This window comes from Pollachius pollachius, assembly GCF_949987615.1.
Source record: "Pollachius pollachius genome assembly, chromosome: 2".
NCBI lineage: Eukaryota > Metazoa > Chordata > Actinopteri > Gadiformes > Gadidae > Pollachius > Pollachius pollachius.
This window is the reverse complement of record NC_136935.1, coordinates 25150258-25175612: the sequence shown is the minus strand read 5'-3', so window position 1 is coordinate 25175612 and position 25355 is coordinate 25150258. Positions and strand designations below refer to the sequence as shown.

At 43.7% G+C, this 25355-nt stretch overlaps 1 protein-coding gene across 6 annotated transcripts in view; it reads right to left on the bottom strand.

The window, feature by feature from the left end:
- LOC307070668 (nucleosome-remodeling factor subunit BPTF-like) overlaps positions 1-25355 on the bottom strand; it is a 98044-nt gene that overhangs the window by 47191 nt on the left and 25498 nt on the right. For 4 of the 6 annotated variants that reach the window (XM_079729241.1, XM_079729242.1, XM_079729245.1 and 1 more), the window contains exons 5-15: positions 23704-23940; positions 22961-23167; positions 21745-21921; positions 21451-21620; positions 20652-20828; positions 20179-20360; positions 19798-19929; positions 17658-17787; positions 17101-17236; positions 16530-16844; positions 14485-16318 (exon numbers count right to left, since the gene is read on the bottom strand). In XM_079729241.1, coding sequence (XP_079585367.1) covers positions 14485-16318; positions 16530-16844; positions 17101-17236; positions 17658-17787; positions 19798-19929; positions 20179-20360; positions 20652-20828; positions 21451-21620; positions 21745-21921; positions 22961-23167; positions 23704-23940 — 3697 coding nt within the window. The remainder of the gene's footprint in view (positions 1-14484; positions 16319-16529; positions 16845-17100; positions 17237-17657; positions 17788-19797; positions 19930-20178; positions 20361-20651; positions 20829-21450; positions 21621-21744; positions 21922-22960; positions 23168-23703; positions 23941-25355) is intronic. The other 2 variants (XM_079729244.1, XM_079729246.1) reach the window with 2 other exon arrangements.

Here is a 25355-nt window from a genome sequence, read left to right as displayed (position 1 = left end):
CGAAATTCGTCCCAGCCTTTAAACCACAGATACTCTAGGGCAGGGTTTGGCAACTGGCGGCCAGCGGGCCATAACTGACCCGCCAGACATAATATCTGGCCCGCCAGATTATTCTGAAGTTATATGATTTTTTTATATCGAATATCTATATCTGTTGGCTTAAATGTAAAGGGCCGGATACAGTGAACTTTTTTTTTTTCTTTCACAACCTACTCCCGGAAGGTTAGAGACACACTCGTCACGGGCACACGTAAGCTGAGAGGGGCTGAGCGGGAGTTATTGGAAGCTATCCAATATTAAATGAAACGGAACCCCCCTCTATAGGCCTATATACAACAACCATGGCGACCCGACATTACGTATTTTTGTGTGATACTGCACGTATAGAAAGGCAGGAGCTGTTGACAAAAGTCCACAAAAGATTTAAGACGCCAAGCTCTGAGACTTTGCTGTTTCAGGGCTGTACGCTTACTTTTTAAAGTGGTAGCACTGATGCTAGCAAGCAAAAAAATTCAGTAGTACAAAAATAATTTTGGTAGCACACATACTATAGTCAAAGAAATTATTTTATTCAGATATAACTATATGAACAGAATAGGATGTATATACAAAAGTAACACAATATGAACAAATTTAAAAACAGTAAAAACAAACTAAAGTGACAACGAACATATTAAATAGTAAAGTGACTATGAGAGCCTTTTTTCATGTAGTAGAATTAATGAAGCGAATTCAGTGAACGGGAGCGCCTCCTTGGCGATGCAGTACGCAATATTCATTTTAATTTTGATTCCCCTAATTATGTCCTCGTTCATGCTTTGGTTTTGTTTGCTCACAGCAGCGGTGATCGAACCAGCACGGTTAACCTGGGTTTTTGCCAAAAAAAGCCTCCCGGCAAGCGATGTGTCACTTTGACAAGTTGTGCTTAGTGACGGTGTCCTTCCTGAAAATAGTGTTCCCTGTAATGTAGGGTGTCTTCCCAGATGTCCTTTCCCCTGCCTCGAGGCAATATTTACAAAACATAGACTTCTTGGTTTGGTCGTAGACCAGCCAATTGAAAGTTTTTAACCACTGGGGGTTAAACCTGTGCGTTTTCCCGTTGGCTGAGACGAAGTTATGGGTTGAGTCGGCTTCGTCCGAAGGTGCCGGTTCCGTGCTTGTGGTCGCCGAGTCAATCTCTTCCATACGTGTATTTTTTCCAAGTTTCCCTCTTTATTTGATGAAGAACTTCCGAATACAGAGAAATACCTTTTAATTTTTCTGTTTTGCTTTAAAAGTGAATTTCCCGCGACCGTTACAAAGCCTCTTCCTCAACGTGCGAATGTTCCGGAAATGTAGTTTTTTAGTAGTTGAGCGGAACTGGCGAGCCTATAATTCGAAATACATTTCCCTACATGCATCGCTCCCATCATGCTCCCACACACTCGCGCTTAGCAGTGCCATTGAAAATCGTACAGGAAGACGTGTTTTTTCGGCACGGGTCCTTCTCACCCTTTCGCACCGGTGCGAGTGGACTTGTATTTATCTTCGCACGTTATATATTTTAATAGCAAATGCGATCAAAACTGTCGCACTGTACAGCCCTGTGTTTAACGCAAGTAGAGTCTCTGATGAGGCTACTTCGCCTACAGCTCTTCTAACGGTGAGTAGGCTAGGGTAAGGGTTAGGCCAGCCAATCAGCACCCGCCGTGGTGTGTGTGTGTGCGCGCAGTCAACACCCGCCGTGGTGTGTGTGTTGTGTTGCCATCCGTGAAATGTTTTAAGAGTGGTTGGCTGCAATTTTAGGTGCGCACTACTGCCCTCTCTCCAGCATAAGGCCTTTCTACACTGCCAAGCCGGCTCGGTCGAGGCTTGGCACGCCCAGCGATTTCACCGTCTTATTTCAAGTTCTCTGTGTAAAACCGAGGTGGTAAAATCCTCCGTGGGGCTGCTCACGAAGTCTATTTTTTTATGAATGAAGACACCCGCATGCAAGAATGAGTTCACGTCTGAGTGTAGGCTACAAACGCAATTAACTCTTTACAAGTGCAAAAACGGCAACATATTCTTTATTTTGCTGACCACTTTTGGGTTAGGGACGGGTTAGGGTTTTTTATCCCGACAAAAAAAGCCTCGTAAGGACAGTTCCTCTGCATCTCTCTCGTAGATCACACCATCTTTCAACGTCTTTGTTTAATATGACAGCATCACCTTCTCTCACATGATCAGCAGCTCGTGGATTTCACTTTCTCTCCAGTTAGAACTGCTTATGATGATATCGCTGCGTTGTCTCTGTGGAGACAGTGCAGCAACACCTCTACCCAACGTGATCAGGCATGACATTCACGTGATTAGGGCATACACTTGTTTATATGTACGTCTTTTAAGAGTCATCTAGTGCTTGGTAGGCATATAACTAAGCCAGCTGAAGGGCCTGCGTCGCAGTTCCAGATGCACTTTCATTAATCAATTCCTTGAACTAGCATTTGATAATGTTGTGGCCTGCCACCTACTGGCTGGAAAAAAAAATTGGCCCAAGGCCAAACTTAGTTGCCGACCCCTGATCTAGGGTTTATAGCAGAGGCAAAGCTAGACCTTTTTAAAACCTGCCTTAGCCCGTCCTATCGTTTCGTCCTCAAATCGAATATTCTACCGTTTTTTTCACAAGCAACGAGAGGATGGATGCTGTACAGTACACTAATGAACAGGCTCAAATGGGCTAGTGAATTCGAGCGCAACATTCCTGCAGGAAACTCTCACCTCTGATTGGTGGGTGGGCGTCTTCTGTTTGACAAGTCCGAAATGCAGCTCGAGCGCACATAATAGTTTCTGCTGTTTCGTCCGTCATAACATGACAAGGTAATAATTAATTTTAAAACCTTGACATAATCTGTTAGATATCTATTAAATGACAGTTGACCGCAAGGCGATTCTATCTATGCCTCTTCTTGAATTGCTTCATGCTTTAGTCGGGCTTGTAATGGTCCGTACTCCGTAGCATGATAAGCTAAAGCATGATAAGCTAACACACTGGCGCCGAAGCGATGCGGTGAGCAGTTTGCACGTCAAATGCCGCCCCTAGCACCAATAGGAAGCGTCGCGCTCCAGCACCGTTGTGATTATGTTTTGAAAGAAGCAGATCACATAGTCGGTATAGGCTACCATAACGTTGTACTAGTTGTTTTATGACTACATATATGGCCCTGATGCCCATGATCATCTGTTTGTGCTTACAATGGTAGTCATTTTAATTCATAGTTTCTTTATGCAAATTTCTGCTTTCCATAGATGGACATACGTTCTTTTTTTAAAAGAAGTCAGCCAGGTGAGATAATATAAATCTAGCAACAAATAATGTGTTAGCCTTTATTTCTTTGTTGTTAGTTGTTATACTGTATTACTTTGTATTTTTTGCTGACAGCACGAAGAAGGGGAGATGAGGAGAGGGAGGAAAAAAAGAGAGCAAGATGAAATAGGTGATAACATGATCAGGTAGTCAAGAAGACCATAATAAGCATATTTTTGACCACATTTATTGCATTTGCCCATATTTATCTACTCAATCTTTACAAACTGCTCTGTCCCACTGCACATGGACAGGTTATAGTGTAGGCCTACTTTATTTACCTCAGACATTTGCCCCTCGGCTTGTTTGCTTTATTTATTATTTTGAAAGTTTATAACTACTTCCATACTAAACGTTTGAATGTATGTAAAGAGCTAGATAGGAGCATGGAGAGAGTGTGAATGCAAAGAGGGCAAGAGCAGGATGGAGAGATGGGGGACACACTGAGGGTGCGAGACCTGGAAGAAGCAGGTGAGAAAAAGGCATTGATTGTTATAGGGGCAAACAACCTCACTAACTATATAAAGAAAGCACATTATATCTAAACTTCATTTCATGGATGACTGTCTTTAAATATTTATGTTTATTTTACTAAGGAGAAAGAGAAGAGCAGGGAGAGTGTTTGGAAGGTGAGCAGCAGACCAGAGAGGTGCATGAAAAAGCACAGATAGAGGAGCAAGTGGAAGCAACAGTGTCTGCAGATATGGCTTGTAATTTAGGTGATAAGGACACTGGTCCTAAACAACTGAAGCTGCCTCAGTACCCACGAGATCAGTTTAAAAAAATAGTGGTCTGTCTCCAATAGTATTAGTCTAGTACAGGTTGTACTTGTTGATTTTTTTGTTGTATTTTTGTATGTTGATACAATATTCCAATATTAATTAAACAATATTTTTTTGAAATTCGCATTTTACTTTGTCTTCAATTTTTTTTATCCATTTTCCATATATACCATATATAGTGTACTTTGAAAACCAATGTGTTTCAGTAACTGTGTAAATACAAAGAAAATGGGCAAAAACGGTCATTTCTGAGATTCTGTCGACCAATCAACGGACGTCGTTTTAGCTCGTTTTAGAAAGAAATTGAATATACCTCAAATTTGTTATTACAGTATTACCCTCCCTTCATCCAAACAGCCTTCTTTCATCACTTTAGTGGCTCGGAACTGCATTATTTAGCTCACACTGCCATATATTGGCTTAGACATGCAACAGCATAATAACTAAGAAAATAATGGTCACAGAATCTTGGACAGAACAAAAGAAAAATCATGGATAATATAATACTACATTTACAACAGTGTTGTCTATAACTCAGATAAAAAGATTAAGTTATAAACAATTTATTTAGAGACTAGCCAACATGTGTTTGATCCTTTCCTCTGGGATGAAATACTTATTGGTATTATGAGTTTAACTAAGGTTAAATTGTTACAAAACGTCTGTGCTTTTCTGACAATAAACAGGCAGACTGTTCAAAAATATACAATGTGTTGGATTGATAGATAAATAGATAGATTTATCCCCCACCAGATTCAATTTAGGATCTCAGGAAATCACATCTACGATATTCAAAATCCAAAATCCTTTATATACTTCAAATACCCCTGTGGCTTCCTTGGGGCTGAGCCGACCCAAAAGTCAGAACCTAGAATCGCCCCTGGTTTATAGCATATAACCGCTTTGTCTTATTACAGTTGAATTCATTTTTCACAATTTACCAGCTCTCATTTTAAAGAATAATCACCGCGCCATTCGTTTCAAATGGGAATCGCGACGATCTATACTTTCAACATAAAGTGTACATATTTATAATTTGAAATTCGTCCAAGCCTTTATACCACAGATACTATAGGGTCTATAGCATATAACCGCGTTTTCCGATTACAGTTTAATGTAACAGTAAGCTGACAACATCGCTAATTAACACTGCAACTGCAAATTAACCAAACAGAGATAACCAGGGCAACCGGTCAAACTAATTTTCTTTTTTGCCATCATTCTGCACGCATATCCGCCGTGTTGATAAACAAATAATCTCTCTATACACATGGCCAAATCCCCCTCCCCCTCCTTCTCCCGACACACAAACAGCAACTAGAGGATATACATCGGTTGTTGATATCGGCCCAATTTTACTCCTCGGACCGATGCCGATATGTTAAAAAGTGACGAACATCGGCCGATACCGATATTAATGCAGATATATCGTGCATCCTAGTAGGATATGTACCTTTGTATGACCTTACTGCTCGGCCCAGCAAAGGAACCCGAACCGTAAGATAAAGTCATTGAACCCACGGGACTGTGCTAGCATAAACACAGAGAAGCTTTGCTTAAGAGCTAGGGGAAAATCACGGTCAGGCATGGATTTGCTTTGATGAGTTTGATGGGACATTTTTAAAGGGAGGAAACAAATCCAAATCATGGTTTGCTGTAAAGCGGACATAATCCTTCTAGTGTGGCAGCCAATTGACAACCTCTCCACGTCATATCTCGGTATCTGATTGAACCAGGGTTTCTAATATGGACTCCATCAGGGATAGAGTGCAGGGGGAGGAGGGGAGGGGAGGAACAGCTGAGGATTTGGTCTTTGTTATACTATTTCATAATGTTAGAAAAGTCTTATTTTCCTTGTTTTGAAGACTACAGTCAAGTTTTTACCTTGTTAGCTTAGTTATTTCAATCTCGTATGCAGTGAAATGTTTAAGAAATATTTTCATTACTGTGGTGGATGAAGAACAGTGAAGGGATCAAAACACTTAAAACTTTAAATTGGTCAGTTTATGCATACTTTTAAAAGTTACATATTAGGGATGTGAATAACTAAATTTTTTCATGGTCGAATAATCAGTGGGTGGTATGAACGAATAATCGATTAGTTGATGTGTGCCGACATTCACAAAGGCAGCCATGGATCATCGTCAAGAAATCACTTAATATCTTAAACGTAAAAAAATAAAACTACCTGTAGTTCCAGTCAAATTGTCTGTTGTGAAAAATGCATTAAACTATAATCAGAAAACACAGTTATATGCTATAGACCCTATAGAATCTGTGGTATAAAGGCTGGGACAAATTTCACATTATAAATATGTACACTTTATGCTGAAAGTATAGACCGTCACGAATCCCATTGAAACGAACGGCGCGATCAGTCTTCAAAACGAGAGCTGGTTAATTATGAAAAATGAATTAAACTGTAATCAGACAACGGGGTTATATGCTACAGACCCTAGAGTATCTGTTGTATAAAGGCTGAGACGAATTTTGAATTATAAATATGTACAATGCATAACGTTAGCTCTCTGGCTAATAGCTGAGCGGACTACAATACCTCCTGTTGCAGGTCGTAGCTAAGGTCCATCCTATTTACTGGAGGAGTGAACAACATTTCCGTTGCATAAGAATCTTACGGGAAGATAATGATTGTTCCATGTATTAGTCAAACCCTCAGATGTTACCAGGGAAAGGAGTCACTTGATCATCGCGAGGGATGCAGTAGTTTCTCACTACGGCTCTGCAGATTCCCCCAATATTTTAACATTTTAACCACATATTTTCACTTTTGGTTGATTGTTTTGTTTTTTCGAAATGTTTTCAACCCTAAATTATGGCGACATCGTCGAAGAAGACTGCTTCTAAGCAGACAAACTCTAAAAGCACAGAAACATCAAATCCGCTTACTTATCTATCTAGCGCCATCCCAAAGTGGTTTCCAGAGCTGGGTTCAGTTGAAATAATGCGTACACATCGGGTTGGCGCACCAAAGATGGATGCTAACGGCAAACATATCTCTCGTACCCTGCTGCTGAAGCTGCTACGTTTCACCAACAGATAAGATCCTGTGCGCTGCAAGGAAAACTACAGTCCCTGACAAAAGTCTTGTCACTTATCGATTTTGTAGAAACAACAGCTTATGACCTGACTTAATTAATCCATTGGTTTTAGAAATGGCTCATATGAAAGCTAAAACCCTCCCAAATTAAGTTTAATATACTAAAATAAATTTGCTTCACTGAAGTAAGATTGATCATTTAATGAACACAGAAAGGTCCGATTTTGGCAAGACAAAAGTTTTGTCGCATACAGAGAGTAATGTGAAAATTGAACAAATAATTTACTTCAAATGCAAAAAAATGTTGCATAACAGTGAATTAAGTAGCGGTGCTGTGAGATCCATATGTAATATCTTGTATGACTTCCATGAGCTTGAAGGACTGCATCCATGCGGTTCGACAATGATTCATACAATTTATTGATGAAGTCATCAGGAATAGCAAAGAAAGCAGTCTTACATGCCTCCCAGAGTTCATCAAAATTCTTTGGTTTCGTCTTCCATGCTTTCTCTTTCATTCTACCCCATACATTCCCAATGATGTTCATGTCTGGTGACTGGGCTGGCCAGTCCTGGAGCACCTTGATCTTCTTCGCCTTGAGGAACTTTGATGTAGAGATGGAAGTATGCAATGGAGCACCATCCTGCTGCAAAACTTGACCCCTTTTATGGTTGGGAATGTAAGGGTAGCTAATACTTGATATTTTAGGCTATTGATATTGCCTTCCACGCTGCAAATCTCTCGCACACCCCCATACTGGATGTAACCCCAGACCATCATTTTTCCGCCACCAAACTTAACTGTTTTCTGGGTGAATCTCGGATCCATGCAGGCTCCAGTAGGTCTCCTGCAATATTTGCGGTGGCTATGATGTTATTCAACCAAAGATTCTTCTGAGAAATCCACCTTCTGCCACATTTCCAGCGTCCATCTTTTTAGCAGGCTGTGGGCCTTGACAAATGCCATACGTTTTTTTAATTGCCTTTTGTTTAGTGCTGGTTTCTGGGCACTGATTCGACCATGGAGGCCATTTCGAGACAGACTTCTACAAACTGTTCTGGTTGACACGGGGACTTGAGTTGACCAGGCCTGGTGGAGCTCTGCTGCAGTGGAAAAGTGGCTGGCCTTAGATTTTCGAGCTAACAAACGGTCCTCCCGAGCAGTTGTCTTGCGGGGTCTGCCGGACCTGGGCTTGTCAAAAACATCTCCAATCTCTTCAAATCTTTTTCTTATTCTTTGTACTTGACGCTGAGACACATTGAAGGTGTCAGCCGCCTCAGAAGTGGATCTGGTCTTCAGCCTCTTGATAATCAACGCTTTGGTCTCAGGGTGAATCTTAGGCATGTTGTCAGAGGTCAAGTTGCAGTTGATATGAAGGTCTGGTGTGCTGGGGTTCTTTTTATACACACCCACTAATTGATTGATCAATTATTGATCACAGGTGAGGCTGTAATCTAGGATTGGGTGCATCATATGACAAGGCGACAAGACTTTTGTCTTTGCAAAAACTGACTCAGTGGGCTTTACCAAGCTGTGAAAGTTAGAATGCTTTTCAGCAGTTTCGTTTGGCACCAAAACATTATTTCAAAAGCTGTTGGGGTTGAAATTAACCATTTGTTGTAAAAAAAAATTGATTAGACATATATTTGAGGGGCACTTAAGGTCAACTTGTACCCAAGCGACAGGACTTTTGTCAGGGACTGTACAGTGGAGGTGTACGAGGTGGCTATTCGCTTTGCTCCAGATTACAGGACACAAACTTTCAGAAGCAGACTAACCTTCTGACTCAATGGATGCTTTGCAGAAACTTGGCTTCCGCACCTTTCTCCTTTATCCTGCTAGGTTGAAAGCAACGCGTGGAGGGTCAAGCCACTTCTTCAACGCTCCAGAAGAGGCTAAGAATTTCATGGAGTCTCTCAACTCTGACTAAGAGCTGTATTTGTCTTTCGTTCCTTATTAAGAGTAAGGTATTTTTTTTGTTTACTGCAAAGCTTTACCATACATCCTAATTTGGGATTGGACTGACTTTATGCCATGAGCCGAAATAGAGTGTTCATCTAGTGAGTTGACATGGCAAAAACATGTTCATTGTCTTTCTTTTGTTTCTTTTATTTTCATAACTACTTTTCATTAAAACCTATGTCTTTACATTGCTATTTGACCAAAATATTGGTTTCATTTTTATACTGCGGTATCTGATGTCTATAATGGGGGGTGGGGGGCTGCGGGCATTTGGGGATGTTGCTCTACTCAAGGATTACGGGTCCAACTTTTACGGGTACACCACACTCCTTAAGAGTGGTATCTAGTGGGGAGTTTGGTTATAGTCTTAAAAAGCGTGTGTGTGTGTGTTTTCAGGCTCTCTCCTGTTCCTTTGAGGGCTGGGGTTATGGCGACAGGGTTAGTAGGGTTGGTACGGATCTCTCTCTCTTTTTCTACTTCCTAGAACTTTTACACTTGGATTGTTGCACTGCTTGACATATTGTATATTATTATTATTTATTTTTATTTTCAATCTCATATGCAATATTTTATCTTCTGACATAGCTTAACATGGCTAATTTACATGTTATTAGCTAAATGGGCTGAACGGCCTGATTAAGCTAACTGCTTGCTTAGATTTCCTACGGAGGCAACTTGTTGATGTTTTCATACAAGAATCCCATTTAAGAACTGCAGACACTCATCATTTCGCAAACAAGCACTACTATGTCGCGGCCTCTGCATCCCTGAATAACAAAACTAGGGGAACATTATTAGTACTTAAATGCAATCTCACATTAAATATACTAGAAATGTTCGGCAGTGATGATGGCAGGGTTGCATACATTAAAACGGTCATCTCAGGACACAAATTTGCATTCGTCTCCATTTATGCTCCTTCTCAATACTAATCTGATTTTTTTATCACACCTCCAGGATTCCTCACTAATCATAGGTGCAGATATGAACACTTGCATTAACTTAGCACTAGATAAATCTGCTCAACACTCTACCTCCACACAAGTACGTGCCTCTAGGGACTTGCAAGACTTTTTGTAATCTCTTAATTTAACAGACCTATACCGTACAATTAATCCTACTTTCAAACAGCACACCTTCTACTCAGCCAGCCATAATACCTACTCCAGAATAGATTATTTATTAGTTTCACCTAACTCTTTCTCTGAAATACATAATGTTTCAATTAAACCCTGCTCACTATCAGACCACAGTATAGTCTCACCTCATCTGGGCGCTCCTCCTAGGGCACCATGCTGGTGTTTCAACACCACACTCCTCAAAAATGAGTTCTGTGTCTTCTTTAGTAATGCAAGTAATGCAACAACTTTTATTGAACTTAATACAGGATCAGTGGGGACCCTATAATCCTATGGGATGCAATTAAGGGCTCAATAAGAGATTCATCAATCTCATTCTCATCTGAAAAAAAAAAACAGACTTCTTAAAATAACTGAACTAGAGGATATCCTTACGCAACTTGAGGCCAAACAACAGAGCACACAAACTGATGTCTTATTAGGTAGAATATCTGCAACAATAACTGAGTAAAAGTCCTTACTAAGGCAGAGGGCAGAGTTCTTGATGCATAGAACTAGGAGAACTTATTGTTTCAATGGGCCTAGACCAGGTCACCTGTTAGCTCTAAGACTAAAACATAATGAAAAACGTTCTTACATTTTGGCCATTAAATCTCCCAATCGCACTTTAACTGAACCTGGTGAAATTAATTCTGCATTTAAAACATTATATTCTACACTTTATAAGTCTGAAGTAACACTAGTAAAAACTTTGTCCATGGTCTGGATGTGCCTTCTCTCTCAAGACAAGAAGCAAAGGGACTAGGTTCTCCCATCTCCTTAGCGGAGTTAAGAGAGGCACTTGTAAATATGAAGAAGGGCAAGTCCCCAGGTAGGGATGGTATTCCCCCAGAACTATATCTTACTTTTTGGGGTATACTTGGCCCACCATTATATGATTAATACTGCGATTAGTGAAGGTTCATTCAGCTTGGGGGTTAATACAGCTATAATCACAGAACTTCCTAAGTCAAACAAAGACCCTTCCCAGTGCAGCAACTATAGACCCCTGTCTTTTCTCAATGGGGAAATCAAACTCTTTGCTAAGGTACTTGCCACACGCCAATATCTGAAAAAACTGATACACAACGAACAAACTGAATTTATCAAGTCACGATTAGCATCTGACAACATGCGCCGCCTTCTACATATTATCCATAAGACAAGTACAATTGATCTTCCCTGCTCTGTCCTGTCGCAAGATGTTGAAAAATCCTTCGACAGACTGGAGTGGGATTATCTGTGGGCTGCTTTGGACATCTTTGGGCTAGGTTCTCAATTTCTGAAAATGATCAAGGTCTTGTATGGCAACCCGTCAGCAATGGTTTACACAGGAAATATTTTCCTCTCCCAGTTTCCTATATTAAGGGGCACTCGACAGGGTTGTCCCCTGTCCCCATTACTTTTTGCTCTATCTCTAGAACCACTGGCCCAGAAAATTAGACAGAGTCCCTCTGTACTTCCCATTACTTTTTGTAATATAGAACATAGAATATCATTATATAGTGATGATATCTTAGTCTATGTTGGTGACGCAGGGTCCTCAAAATCACATTTATTATCTATTTTGATGTATTCAGTTCTCTATCTAGATATAAGATTAAGTGCATCATTAATGCATTTAAATTCAGCCTTGTCACCTACACCCCTGCCCTCTAACATCCCAATAGTAAGGCAGTTAAGGCATCTTGGGGTTGACATATTCCCTTCTACTTTTTCTATAGCAACAAAAAACTTTCAAGGCATATATAATTAAGTCGAGAAGGATCTTGAACGCTGGTCTAAGCTTCCAAATTCCCTTCAAGCTCACATATCGATTGTAAAAATGGATGTACTTCTGGGTACTTATTGGGAAAAATTACATTCACTCATATCTAAATTTGTATGGAATGGGAAAAGACCAAGACTGAAATGAAAAACTCTTCAACGAGATAGGACACATGGGGAACTAGCTTTACCTAATTTTAAGATGTATTGCTGGTCCTTTGTTCTTCGCCCCTTATCTGTATGGTTTAATCCCAATGCTTCAGTGTCTTGGAGATCAATTGAGGAAAACCTTTCACAACCTCATAGACCTGGTCTACTCCAACATTCTGTCTAAAAAAGTTAGTAAGTGCTTAGGCCCTCTGTAATGAAACATACTGGGGTAGATCTTAAATGGCATAACCATTCCCCTGTATTCAATAACTTCTCTTTTCTTATTGGCAATACACCATTTTCTTTTCCTTAATGGAGTGATAAAGGAGTTTATATTCTCAGAGACTTGAATGATGATGGTTTAAGGGCTTTTAATGATCTTAAAGCTGAGAATGATTTACCGGGCACATCATTTTTCTTTTACTTGCAATTGAGATCTGCCATGAAGGCATATGGTGTCCCATGGGGAGTACCACTCCTAACACATCCGTTGCATAAATTATTTGCTGTACAAGGGCAGACACGTGGGATGGTTTCTAAAGTTTATAAATTTATCTCTAATCCTCATATCTCTTTAGCAGTGGAAAGTGTTTGGAGTAGGGATATTTCCTCTGCAGATGTGGAAGAGATTTGCTGGGACACAGTATGGGAAAATCTACAGGATACCTCCAAAAACCCTCATCACCAATTAATACATTTTAAATTTATACATAGGATGTATCGTACTCCAAGAAAACGTCATGCTATGAAAATCATCCCATCTCCTAACTGTGACCTATGTACACTTAATGCCCCAGGGTCATTTTTACCTATGTGGAATGTCCCGGCGTGTTTGCCTTTTGAGGACACTTATGGTCCACTTTAAGTGACATGCTTGAAGTGAATATCCCATGGTAACCGGCCTTACTTTTACTTAATGATGACTCTAGTCTAGAATTGTCTCTACAGCAGAGGCGTATTCTATGGGCTGGTCTCACTGCAGCAAAGAAAATGTTGGCCTTGCGATGGCAACCACCTCACACATTATCTTGGCAGAAGTGGGCCAACTCTTTTCTAGACATAGTTATGATGGAGAGATCTATGGCCAGGGTGCATGGAGCTAGTCAGAAAACCCTAAAAGCATGGGATGAAGCTTACAATTTGGTCAAAGAAAGAGTACAGCATTAACAAAATGTGATTTTCTTTTATTATTATTTTCCTTTTTCTTCTCTCTATGTTTGAATTATATTTATTTGTATTTTTATCTGTATTTTTTTTTGAGAGGCTGAGAGATCAGGGGCAGGGGTTGGTAAAGGGGTAGCCATGGTTTTCGGGGTGTTTATTGTTTTCATGTTTGCTCCGTTTCTGTAAGGTACATGATTTTGTGATGTTTAAAAAAACAACTTGTACTTTTATGGAATTTTTCACGTATGTTATCAATAAAAATGTTATCAAAAAACAAAAAAGGTGTTACCAGGGAAACAAAGTTATGGCTTGTGAAATACTTTATATTTGAATGGGAAAAAATTATAACGGTCCAAATGTTAAAAATCAATTTTGACCCTCGGGAACGAATAATCGAATAATCAAATATTCTGACCCCTCCCTATTACATATTGTTCGCAAGCAGTGTTTATAATAACGCCGTTCTTTTTTCAGTAACGCGGTAATCTAACTAATTACTTTTTCCGTCTTTACAACAATTACAATTAGGGCATTCAGTAGACGCTTTTATCCAAAACCGACAAAATGTGTCGGTTTTGCCGGGACAGTCCCAAAGGACGCTAAAATGTCCCGGTTTCCACCAACCACTATGAAATGTCCCCTGTTGTCAGCGATTACATAGCTAAAATGATCTAATTATAGCCCGATCATTAACTTAGATTGGGTCAGTTGTGCTCCTTTTTTCTGTGGAATAATTGATGCGGCTCAGCCTGACCCAGACACTACCTCCGGCGGCCCCCAGGTAAGTTGAGTTTGAGGCCCCTGGCTTAGAAGCTTACTAAGTACACTCAGTTGATCCACTTGGTTTGCTTCCATGGCTGCAGCACACTGTGTTTTTGTGCCAGTTTGTTTCATATCTGTCAACCTAGGTATTTGCCCAAAAGATCATCTTAATTTCAAAGGAGAATATACAGGCTGCAGCATTGTAGTCTGCCAATAACAGATCATCTTTCTTAACTCTCTGTTGACATACCATGGTAATTTAATAATTCAGCACAGTACATGTGATACATTCTCCTCCAAATTATCATTATTCCTACCATGATAATCAAGTGATTCCAGGAGGTGGATAGGATTTAGTATATTCCAAGGAGGCCGGTGTGAGTGTTATAACCTACCTCCAGGTGATCCCGAAGGTGGGCCTTGGAGAGGGGTATGGCCAGATGTCCTGGGCCGGCTTGGCGTTGTAGTTGAAGATGGACACCTCCCGCAGACCTCCCCGTCTGGCCAGCACCTTCAGGTCATCGCTGGGCAACACAAAAATACTCTTGCGGTTGCTCTTGGTAACAAACTTCCTGTAGGAGGGCAGCGCCGTGTCCGACCGGGCCTTCTTGGTGCGGGAGAACTTGAGGAGGCGGACACGGCCCTTGGTGGAGAACGATTGGCTCACCGCCACCATTTTACCGTCTCCGTTCAGCATACTGTAGGAGGCCGACAGCAACGTCCTTTGCTCTTGCGTCACTGTTTCGCTCTGGCTGTCTTCTGATTGGCAGTCGGGGTTGGGGGAGTGCAATTTGGTCACGGTGGTTTTGGTCATCGTAGTGAGGGTGGCTACTGCGCTACTCTCGGGCACCGCTGCGTTACCAAAACTGCTCGCCGGCACTTTGGCGACCTTTGTTGCCATGGAAACCGTGGTGGTGGCAGTGGTCACCTGGGTGACCGTGGTCCTCTGCTCTGCACCTTTACCGCCATCCTCCGTGAGACTGCCCCCTGCGCTGGGATCCTGGGCCGAGGGGACGGGGGAAGGAGGCATGCGGATGACCCTCACCGCTGCTTTCCTCTGGCCCTCTGTGCTGCTGTCCTGTTGGGTAATGCTGGGGGGGGGCGCCACTACACTGCTCTCCAGCCTTGCAATCTTCACTGGAGGCTGGAGGTCCTGGTCCAAAGCAACCCTCTGGCACTCGGCCTCTTTCCGGCTGGGAGCCGGGTCCGGTTCAATGCTTCTCATTGCTTCTGGCTTGACGTTCAGCGAGACCATGTCTCCATTGACCAGCTGCTTTGCCTTGGGCAACACAGCAGGGCGTCTCTCTCCCTCCCCCACCTTATCCACGCTGTTGTTGACTTTGATGCAGAAGCTAGTCGTCTCCTCAACATCCCCCTCCAAGCCGTCTTTGCCGTTCATCTGAACAGGAAAAGGGTTTGCCTCCATTGGTCTGCCTTGACTGACCTCTTGGATCTTCTGCTGATGCTCCTCTTTGCACCTTTCTTCTGCCTTCAGAGTTACAAGATTATCAGGTTCAGAGGATTTAGGCAGAGAGACCTCAGGACTGCCATGATCAGTACCTTGAGGCTTGCCTATGTCTGCTAGAATGCATGCAGTTGGTTGCCCCGAGGAGCTCTGAGTGGGTTTTACTGACAAGGCCACTGATTCCTCAGAGAGTGAGGGACCCTCTTGCCTTGTGCTGCTAGAAACAGCTGCATTGGGCCCTGTAGTCCTTTGCTGCAGACCCATTTCCTGTGTCGATTTTTTTAATGAGGGTGAATCCAAACCAGTACGGTCTCTAGATGGGGCACCTGCAGTGGGAAGGGCGTCTGCCTCCTCCTCTTTCACCGTCCCTGACCCAGGAGTCCCTGCTAAAGAGGGACATGACTGGGTCTTGACTTCCGCCAAGGTCGTGTGCTGAACCTGAACCTGGGCCAGAGCCAAAGCCAGGGGCTTTAGTGGAGACCTCGTCCGGACCGGGGTGCCCGGTGCTGGGGAATGAGTTGCCGAAGGCTGTGAGGCTGCCGGGGGTTTGGAGGTCGGGACCTGTTGCCTCTGCTTCTCCTCTAGTGTGTGTTGTTTGACTCGCCGATCTAGTAGGCCGTCCAACTTGGAGGCCTTGAGCTTCTTGTAGGCGACGCGGGTCAGGAAGCCCTTGCTGACATCAACAACGTCGTAGTTGAAGGGGCGCTCACACACAGCAGCGGGCTCCTGCTTTGTGCCGGCCTCCATTTCTGGCAAACTGGTCCCTGGATGGGCATGAACTCGTCAGTCATAAATCACATTTCCAGCATCAGACTTAGAGATGAACCAATATTAATTCAGCAAAGAAAAATGCATGACAGAAAAAAATGTATAATGTCAGACTAACGGCCCCACCAAACATACTCTACTGGGCCCATAACTTTATTTTTTATAGTTCAGACTGCAGAGGACCTCCCCGCCCCCCCCCAGTCTGACCTTTATCTGGTCTCTCATCTCCAGGATCCACCTCCATCTTGTCCTCCACATCTTCCTTTCTCTCCTCTTTCTTCTTCTTCTCCATCCCCATCTCCTCCTTCCCCTCTTCAGTCTTCCTCCCCCCCTCCTTCCCAATCTCCACCTCCTTCCCCTTCTCAGCCTTCTGACATTGTTCTGTTGGAGCCTCGGGGGTGATGGAGAAGGCCAAGGGCTCCTGGATGCTGTTCGCTGGAGCTTCCTGAGGTTCATCTCGTGTCCCTGTTACGGGCCTTCTGCCCAGGTCTAGCAGAGTGCATTTCTTGCCAAGCTTGACATCTAGGAAAAAGGGGAGATGGTTTGAATTGGCAGCATTCTACTACATCAAAGCAGGACGAGAGGACGGTTGAAACGATCAGGGAACACTGCAGGGGGTAGGATGCATCAAAGGGGAAATGACTTACAAAGCCAAACAGGACTATACTAGTAAATACAAACTATTTGCAAACAATGCCATAGTTTTAATTATTAAGACTACAGATAATGATGGGAACAGGGGGAAAGGTGAGAGATATTTGATGCAATTTGGTGGCACCTTCCAGTTCCTTGCGGTAATTTGGGTTTGTGTTCCCGGGCAGCTTGGGTTGGAAGCGCTGCACGTGGGTCTTACTGATCCAGCTCCAGCCTCCGTACCCCGTGACCCGGTACTCTTCCCCCTTCTGCTTCCACACCTTCAACCCACGGAGAGGGGACAGGAGAACAAGGGCAGGTTAGTGACGTAAGTTAATGTTTGTTAAAGTTAGTGACGCAGAAGGGAGGAGAACCCAGTTAAAAAGAGACTCCTTCACATGCTGCTGCGGTGCGCATCAAACACAGAGCCCCCACCCACGTCCTGTAGAAAGGGCTACTCAAACACCATGGTTAAGGAGGGCGTTGGGCAGCCATCAGCCTATTGTGGCATCCAATTTCAGGCCTGGTCTCTGCAGGCCGCTGGTGGCAAAGGTTGTGTGTGATGTGGTTGGTGGGTTGCTCCAAACTGGGGGGGGGGGAAGAAAGAGAAAGAGAGAGAGAGAGAGAGAGAGAGAGAGAGAGAGAGAGAGAGAGAGAGAGAGAGAGAGAGAGAGAGAGAGAGAGAGAGATGTTTGTGAGTACCTGGTGTTTGATAGGGAAGGTGTATTTGACCCAGGTTGCTTGTTGCATGGTCTCCTCTTCCTCCAGCTTCCTCTCCCTCTTCTTCAGCTTCTCCTTCTCCTCGCGCTCGATGGACGTCATGCGGTGGAGTCTGGTTAACATCATCACACCACCGTTTCAATCACAAAACTATGACAGCAAGACCTTAAAGAGCGGTTACACTCTGCTGAACGCAAAAGACCCTGCTGTGAAAAGGCCCTGCAATCAGACAGCACGACCAAATGGCACCGATGTTAAAGGAGAAATCCGGTCTAAAATGGATCTGGGATACGTTTGGTATGATAACGAGTTGGAATGTTCATTGGGGAGCAAAAAGCGTATATAGACGCATTCTTAAGATGGCTGTTTTTAGCCAACTTAAGCTGTTTTGCATCACTGTCTTCGTGTGTCCGTGTCTGTGTTAGAGTTGTCACGATTGCAAGATTGTTTTGCAAGTGAAATATTCAATGTGGAAACTACTTGGTTAGGGGAGAGGATAAGGCTAGGACAGAGCATAAGTCGAAGATTACATTAACACCTGAAATAATTATCAGTTGGTCATTATCAGTTGGTAGCCTTATAGTAAACAGGTTGATATCTTGAGAACCTGTTGTACAATTTTGACACTTGACCCCTTTTTTTTTAATGTTCAGGGCAAATATAATTGAATGACACCAAGCCAAACACTTGCAAATACTGTACACATATGGCTACCAGAAAGCGATGAAGGACATGTGTTCTGATTGAAGGCAATTTACTTATTTCCACATAAACCTTACTAATTGATTGTAAACACCATGTTTAGTGATAAAATTGGGCCCAGACACTGGATTATCTGTTGATAGTGGTTTTATGCGATCAAACTCAACTTTGACGACAAAAACAGCAAAGGTAAGACATTCTTTTTTTTTATAACAATTTTTGGTTGTAAAAATAAAATGGGTTAGATGGGATGTTTGTGCTATATTTGTTATTTGCAAGTTTTAGTCAGAGTGATATGTTTTGGACTGTTTGGCATCAGTGGAGGCTCAGATTTCACATAATGTATAGTGTGTGAAGATCAAATGTTGTGAAAAAAATCATTATTGCTTTGCATGTAGACAGTTATGAAACACAAAACCTTTTTCTTGCATATGGGTATACATGACTTGATTTTCCTTGGTAATTTGCCTCAAATCCAAAGAATTTCTAAAAAGCACTCCTGACGTTTTCGTTCTCTACCTAAACCGGTCGCGGAGGCGCTGCACTTGACATGTAAGCTGTGTTGGTTAACTTTTAGCTAACACCCTAACACAGTTTTGAGACCAGTGCCAAATTAATGCGAGAGACAACAAGTTATGCCTCGTTTCCACCGAGTGGAGCGGCCTCGGTCGAGGCAACGCTAAATTGGGCTGGCGTTTCCACCACCGACAGTACCCTTATGGTAGGGCGGGGTTTAAGCCTGATGGCGATAGCCACGTAAGCGTTGTGACATCATAGCAGCGCGACACAGAGTAGCTTGCTAATAAATTCAATGAAAAAGAACAACGCAACACATTAAATCTCAACCTCCTGGTTCATCCAAGGCCAACTTTTGGGCAACATTTTCTTAAATTAACAAAGCTTTCAGCATTTTCCAGAGATACCTAGCGGGTACTGTGTTTGTTTTTATCCCTCTGTCTCATGGAAGTGACGGTTCTGTCGACCAATCAACAGACGCTAGTTTGTAGCTCCACCTTTTTGGCTACCTTTCAGACAGCTTGGTACCCCAACAGTGGAGTACTGAAAATAGGAGCAGCTCAGCACGCTTATTTTGGGACCCTGCCCAATTTTAGCAATGTAAACGCCAATATAAGCGGACTGAGTGGCACCGATCCCAGCAGCTCCGCCTGGTGGAAACGAGGCATTAGCAAGGAGGCGTGGCTGTGTGGGCACTGATGTGTGTGTTAACTCGCTGTCCGAGAGAAGAGAGAGAGCGCAGCTGGTATTTGTGTATTGATACTGCAGAGACTGATTATTGAACCCGTCTATCAATATTTATCAAAAAATATATATTTTTGAAAACACTAGTCTGATTGTGTCTTTCTGCGTCTTTGTCTTTCTGTGTCTGGGTCTGTGTCTTTCAGCCTGCGTGTGTGTGTACCTGGTGTGTCCAAGAGAGTCCTTCCAGACAGGCAGCATGGCTACAGGTTTGATGGCACACTCCAAGATGGCCAGAGCCAGAGCAAACTCTCTGGCTTTGCTGCACATCTGCACAGCCTTTATCCAGTTGATCCTGCATAAGGGGGAAGATTTAGAAGGAAAGCATGGCTGACTTCCCTCTTTACAGATACCAAGTCACAATTAACCTGGGCTCCTAGAAAATGTGCCGAACCCTTTAACGACAACAAGGTTCAATCTTATTTTATTTAATTCCAGATGCATAATTTGGACTAGGTGGCGTCCGCTTGGCCAAACCATGTCAGCGTTTCCTTGTGGAATCAGCCGCGGCCACAGGAGAGTCGTCCCCCCCCTGCAGGCCCACCTGTGAGATGCCCAGTTGGGGTGCATGAAAGGGGCGGGCACGTTGTTCTCCAGCTGGACGATGGTGAGGCGCAGCGTGGAGATGGTCAGCACTTTCGAACCGTGGATGGAGCCGTTCCACTTGAAATCCCCCGCTGGAGTCATGCAGAACTTATGGGACAGGTGACGCCGCTTGTCATGGTCCTGGGAGAAACCAACGGTGGAGGGTCCGGTTAGCCTGGGCTCTGGGAGGAAACGATGACGTTTGGTACATGGTGACCTCCTCTATCCGCCATTTGAATAGCTTCTAATCTTCAAAGCAAACTTATTCTCACATGCAAATAGTGAAAAACACCAACGTGGGCATTATGTTCTACATTCATTCACATTTGTTGTTCAAATGATGATTAAAACTATGGATTGTGAACAAATTGATTTTGGTTCTTCCAAGTGATTGATCCATTATGAAGGTGGAAGACAGGAGGAGGGTCTTGCCTCCCGGTGCTGGTGCTTATTCAGGGCCAGCGTATTGGTGCTGTACTGGTTGTGGTAGACCCGGTACTTCCCCTCCTGGCCCAGCTTGAAGAAGTTCCCTAGAGCGCCCTTCAGCACGTCCTTGGAGCTGCGTGTGCTGACTCGCGTCACGTCTCCCTGCGCGTTTACCACCAGCACCTACGGATGCAACCAGCCACGGGGTGAACCAATATGAGGCCTTGTTGAGAGCTTAAACACTAGCTCTAGGTTAGCTAATAAACTAGAAATATGCATCCCTTAATATTAGCAAAAACATTGCAGACAGACACATCGCTTTGTGTTAGCTATAAAATTACAGACTTAAAAAATGTAGGTTAGCTGATGCAGACCTGCAGTCTCTAGGTCAGCTAATTAACAACAGACCATACGTCTTTATGTTAGCTAAATAACTAAAAACTTAAACAATTTAGGTTCGCTGATAAACTACAGACCTGCAGTCGTTATTTAGGTTAGCTAATTAACGACAGACCTATCTTTAGGTCAGCTAATAAACTACAGACATACAAGTCATTAGGTCAGCTAATAAACTACAGTCATATAGATCATTAGGTTTGCTAATAAACTACAGACCTATGTCATTAGGTTAGCTTATAAACTACAGACCTTACGTCTTTAGCAAGGATAATTAAATACAGACATACACAGCCTTTCAGGTTATATAAACTACTAACGTACACAGCCGTGACTATCTATTGAGTTTAGCCAATAGTTATTTTTAGGTTAGCTACAGAGTAGACTCCGCAGCGGCTGTGGCGCTCACCTCCTTCCCCTCCCTGAAACCCTGCTGGACGGCGGCGGCGGCTACCTGCTGGCTTTTCAGCTGGCTCAGTTTGCTCTCTGGGTTCCTGAGCCTGGTTACCATGCGGGTGGCCCCAGAGCTCTTGGCCCCGGAATCGGGCCCGTCTCCATTAGCCTGGTCCTTGTTGTCCCCTGGTGGCAAACCAAACATAAACATGAGAAAATGGTCACGGATAAGTGAGCACACACACACACACTTCTCAGTTTGCAAACGCGTCTTGCTCCCCAGAGAGGCTGCGATCCGCTTGGAACCCACCCGAGTCCTCCATGCTGGCCAGCGACGACTGGGAGGATTTGTCAGCCAGGTCGGGGGTTTCTGGCCTGGAGCTGGGGGTCCCGGTAACGGGCCCGCTGTCCTCGCTGGGCTGGGTGGACTGGCTCAGACTGGGCATGCCCTCTTGGCTGGGCAGGGGGCCTGAGTCTGTGGTGTCCGCTACAATCAATTAATAAAAAAGGCAAAAAATGAGGGTTGCCCGTTACACGTACCTGCTCCCCTTATCTAAAGCAGAATCAAAAGCACACTGTCTCACTTTGATCATGTGAGACAGTGTGCATGTTTATACTGAAATGGTAGGAGCAATCATTTAATGAAAATCTAACTACCAAGTAGATCGAGGATAAAAGGCAGATTGTAGCACTAAATTAACATGGATTCGGACAACAGCAGATCAAGTGGTGGGCTTGGCCACACAGCTCAGTGGCTGGACAGGACATTGGTTGCACCGTGGCTCCCTCAAGTGGAATGCAGCATGCATTGCACAAACCACACATGGGTTTCTTGAAAGCAGAGGGCAAGCTGGACCTGCTTTTCAAACAAATTAAAAGGATTCAAGCAAAAAGAGGGACCCTGCCGAGTCAAAAACATCCACAAAAACAAGAATAGAACTGATATGGCAAATGGTCAAGTTGTAGACATGCTCATAATGACATCCCCCCGTGTGTGAGGCTCTACACATAGCAGCAGGCTGGAGGTTCAACAGGCTGTGAACTAACAGCGTGCCACCTGCTGCTGAAGAGGACAGAAAGAAGGCAGGAAGCGTGAAGCACCACAGGACAACAATTTGCGAAGGCACATTGGATGTCAAAGTAGCCAGTTCACTTTGCCTTACAGAACCTAGCCATACACTAGCACCTAGGCGCACGCTACTAAATGGACCACAATGCTGACCAGACACAAGGAGCACATGGATCAGATGGACCAAAGGATCAAGTCAACAAATTAAATGAGTGACGCAAACAATGGACGACAGGATGAGATGCAAGGGTGGGCAGGGTTTCAGTCCACATCTTTTGTGCTCATGCAAAAGGTTTGACAGACCCTTAGTCCCAGCCTGATGATTTCAGAGAGACCTGTTGCTGCAAAGCCTCACTTAGGTGTACGTACAGATGGGTTAGCTGCATTCTCCCCTTGTGCCAACATAAACGGACATGGGTCACAAAGCAAAGGCTTTCCTGTGAAGTGTCCGAAATACCTTGGCCTTTGTCAGTGACCTGCATATTGGAAGCTCCCTCTCCCCGACACTCTCCAGTGGAGGCAGGGGCCTTAGGAGGCCCCAAGGCCAGGCATGAGCTCTCAGCACTGGGAACAGCTGGTGCTGGAGCACCTGTGGAGGGCTTGGGTTCCTCTGTGATTCTACTGCTGCTGGGGAAGCTGCTGCCTTCCTGACCCGTACCTGTGGCTACCGGTAGACAGCAAGGACAATAAGGTTGTTGAACGTCCAAAGTCAACCAATGGGCACAAGATAAACAAGCCCCTTAGCTCAGTGCTTTGTTCTTCTGCCTTTGCAGTTATCCACTCAGTATGTGGAGAAAACTGCTCATTGTTTAGCTCAAGTGCCTCTTTTATTCAATTATGAATTAAACATACCAAGAATAGAGCTTTAACTATGAGGCCCACAGTTGTACTCCGAGGTATACAAGTTTTCAGTGGATTATCAATAGAATCATCATGCAAACTGCTTCAAGTCTACCAAAGATCAAAACATTAGAAAAGGAAAGTCAGAGGATGTTCTGGTCCATATTTCATATTTTATTTAAAATGAATATGATAATAAAAATATTCAGTAGATAGGTCTGTGTACGTTGAGTTGGAGTAGGAGCTGATTGCTGTTGCATAATGTGACGCGTCTAATTTTGAAAGAAAAAAACGTTTATTAAAATGATTATGGTTGAATTGTTTTAGAATGAATAATATCACTCATCACTAAACCGTTACCTGTAGCTATGTTCTCCTCATCCTCAGCCTCCTTCTCCTCTTTGCCCTCCTGCTTAAGTTGACGTTTAACCTCTTCATCCTTTGACCAGTCCCCCTTGGCCTGTTCCTCCTCCTCCTCGATGTCCACGTCCTCTTTCTCTTGCTCCAAACGCACCTTCTGGACCTCCACAGCCGCTCGCCGCTTCACCTCCTCCAGCTCTTCCTCCTGCTTCGCTCGTAGACGATCCACTATTTCCTCTGTTGAGGGGCGGGACAGGAAACAGAACCAGAGACAAAGATTTAACTAGCTCCTAGACCATCCAGACTCCTCTGTTGAGGGGCAGGACAGGAAACAGAATCAGAGACAACTGGCATTTTTAAACTGCCAAGCCGGTTCGGCGCGGCTTGGCATGCCTGTTAATTTCACAGTCTTGCCTGTGTGAATCTGAGGGGGTAAAACCCACGTTCGTCACCGGCTTTCTTGGTTCACTGGAGAAGGCGGGGCTACACACAGAGTCTAGACCCCTCTTAATTTGCATACTCCTGAATGTTTTAAGTTTTTTATGAATGAAGACACCCGCATGCAAGAATGAGTTCAAGTCTGAGTTTAGGCTACAAACACGATTAACTATTTACAAGGAACGTTCCATTGGTCTTTTTCATAGATCACACCATATTTCAACGTCTTCGTTGAAAGATGGAATGAAAACTTTCAAAAACTTCACTTGTGTAAAGCAATGTGTATAGCTTTGTTTTGGCTCGTTGAGAATCCATCGATGCACCCTTGAAAAATCTCAGAATTTTCAAAAATAAAGGACGCGAAAAGGGCACAAATTTCTGAGTGTTCTCAACATTGGAACAGTGCTTGTCGGCGTTCTATGACGTAGCGTCCTTAAATGGGCAGCCGTAGAGCGTGCTTCCTTCACTTTGGGAAACAGCCAATGATTCAACTAGCTCCTAGACCATGGTTTCACAACAGGGGCACTACTACCCCCTGGGGGGCGTTCGCACAACCTAGGGGGGCGCTTGGAACGTGTTGTTTTTTTTGGTGCAAAAACAGGCTACCTGAAATAAATAGCCATTTTTCATTTATTGGTTTCCAACCACTACCATCTCAGCTACTTTTTACTGTCTATGCTCAGTGTAACAGTGGTCATACAGCGCGGTTCAGTCCTGCACACGCCCGTTACATCAGCTATCGTTATGATCTCTATAGTAACGCTGATAAACACAACGCCAGTTCGCGGGTTAACAGTTCAATAACCAACACAATCAAACATGGCCGATAGCAAGAAACACTGAGCGTAGTCTCCACGAAAAGACTGTTCTCTCTCTCTCTCTCCACCAAAACCGACTCACAGGGCATTCATTGCTATTAGTGACCACCGCAAAATCAATGAAAAACGATGCAATGACACCTTTAAGCAATATAGTGTGAGTGGGGTTGTTAATTTTTTTTTTTTCCCCCTCTGGGGGGCCAGAGGATCAGGGTAAGGTCAGGGTGCATCTGCGAAAAAAAGGTTGAGAACCACTGTCCTAGACCATCCAGTCTCCTCTGTTGAGGGGAGGGACAGGAAACAGAATCAGAGACAATGATTCAACTACCGCCTAGCCCATCCAGTCTCCTCTGTTGAGGGGCAGGACAGGAAACGGAACCAGAGAGACAGAATTAG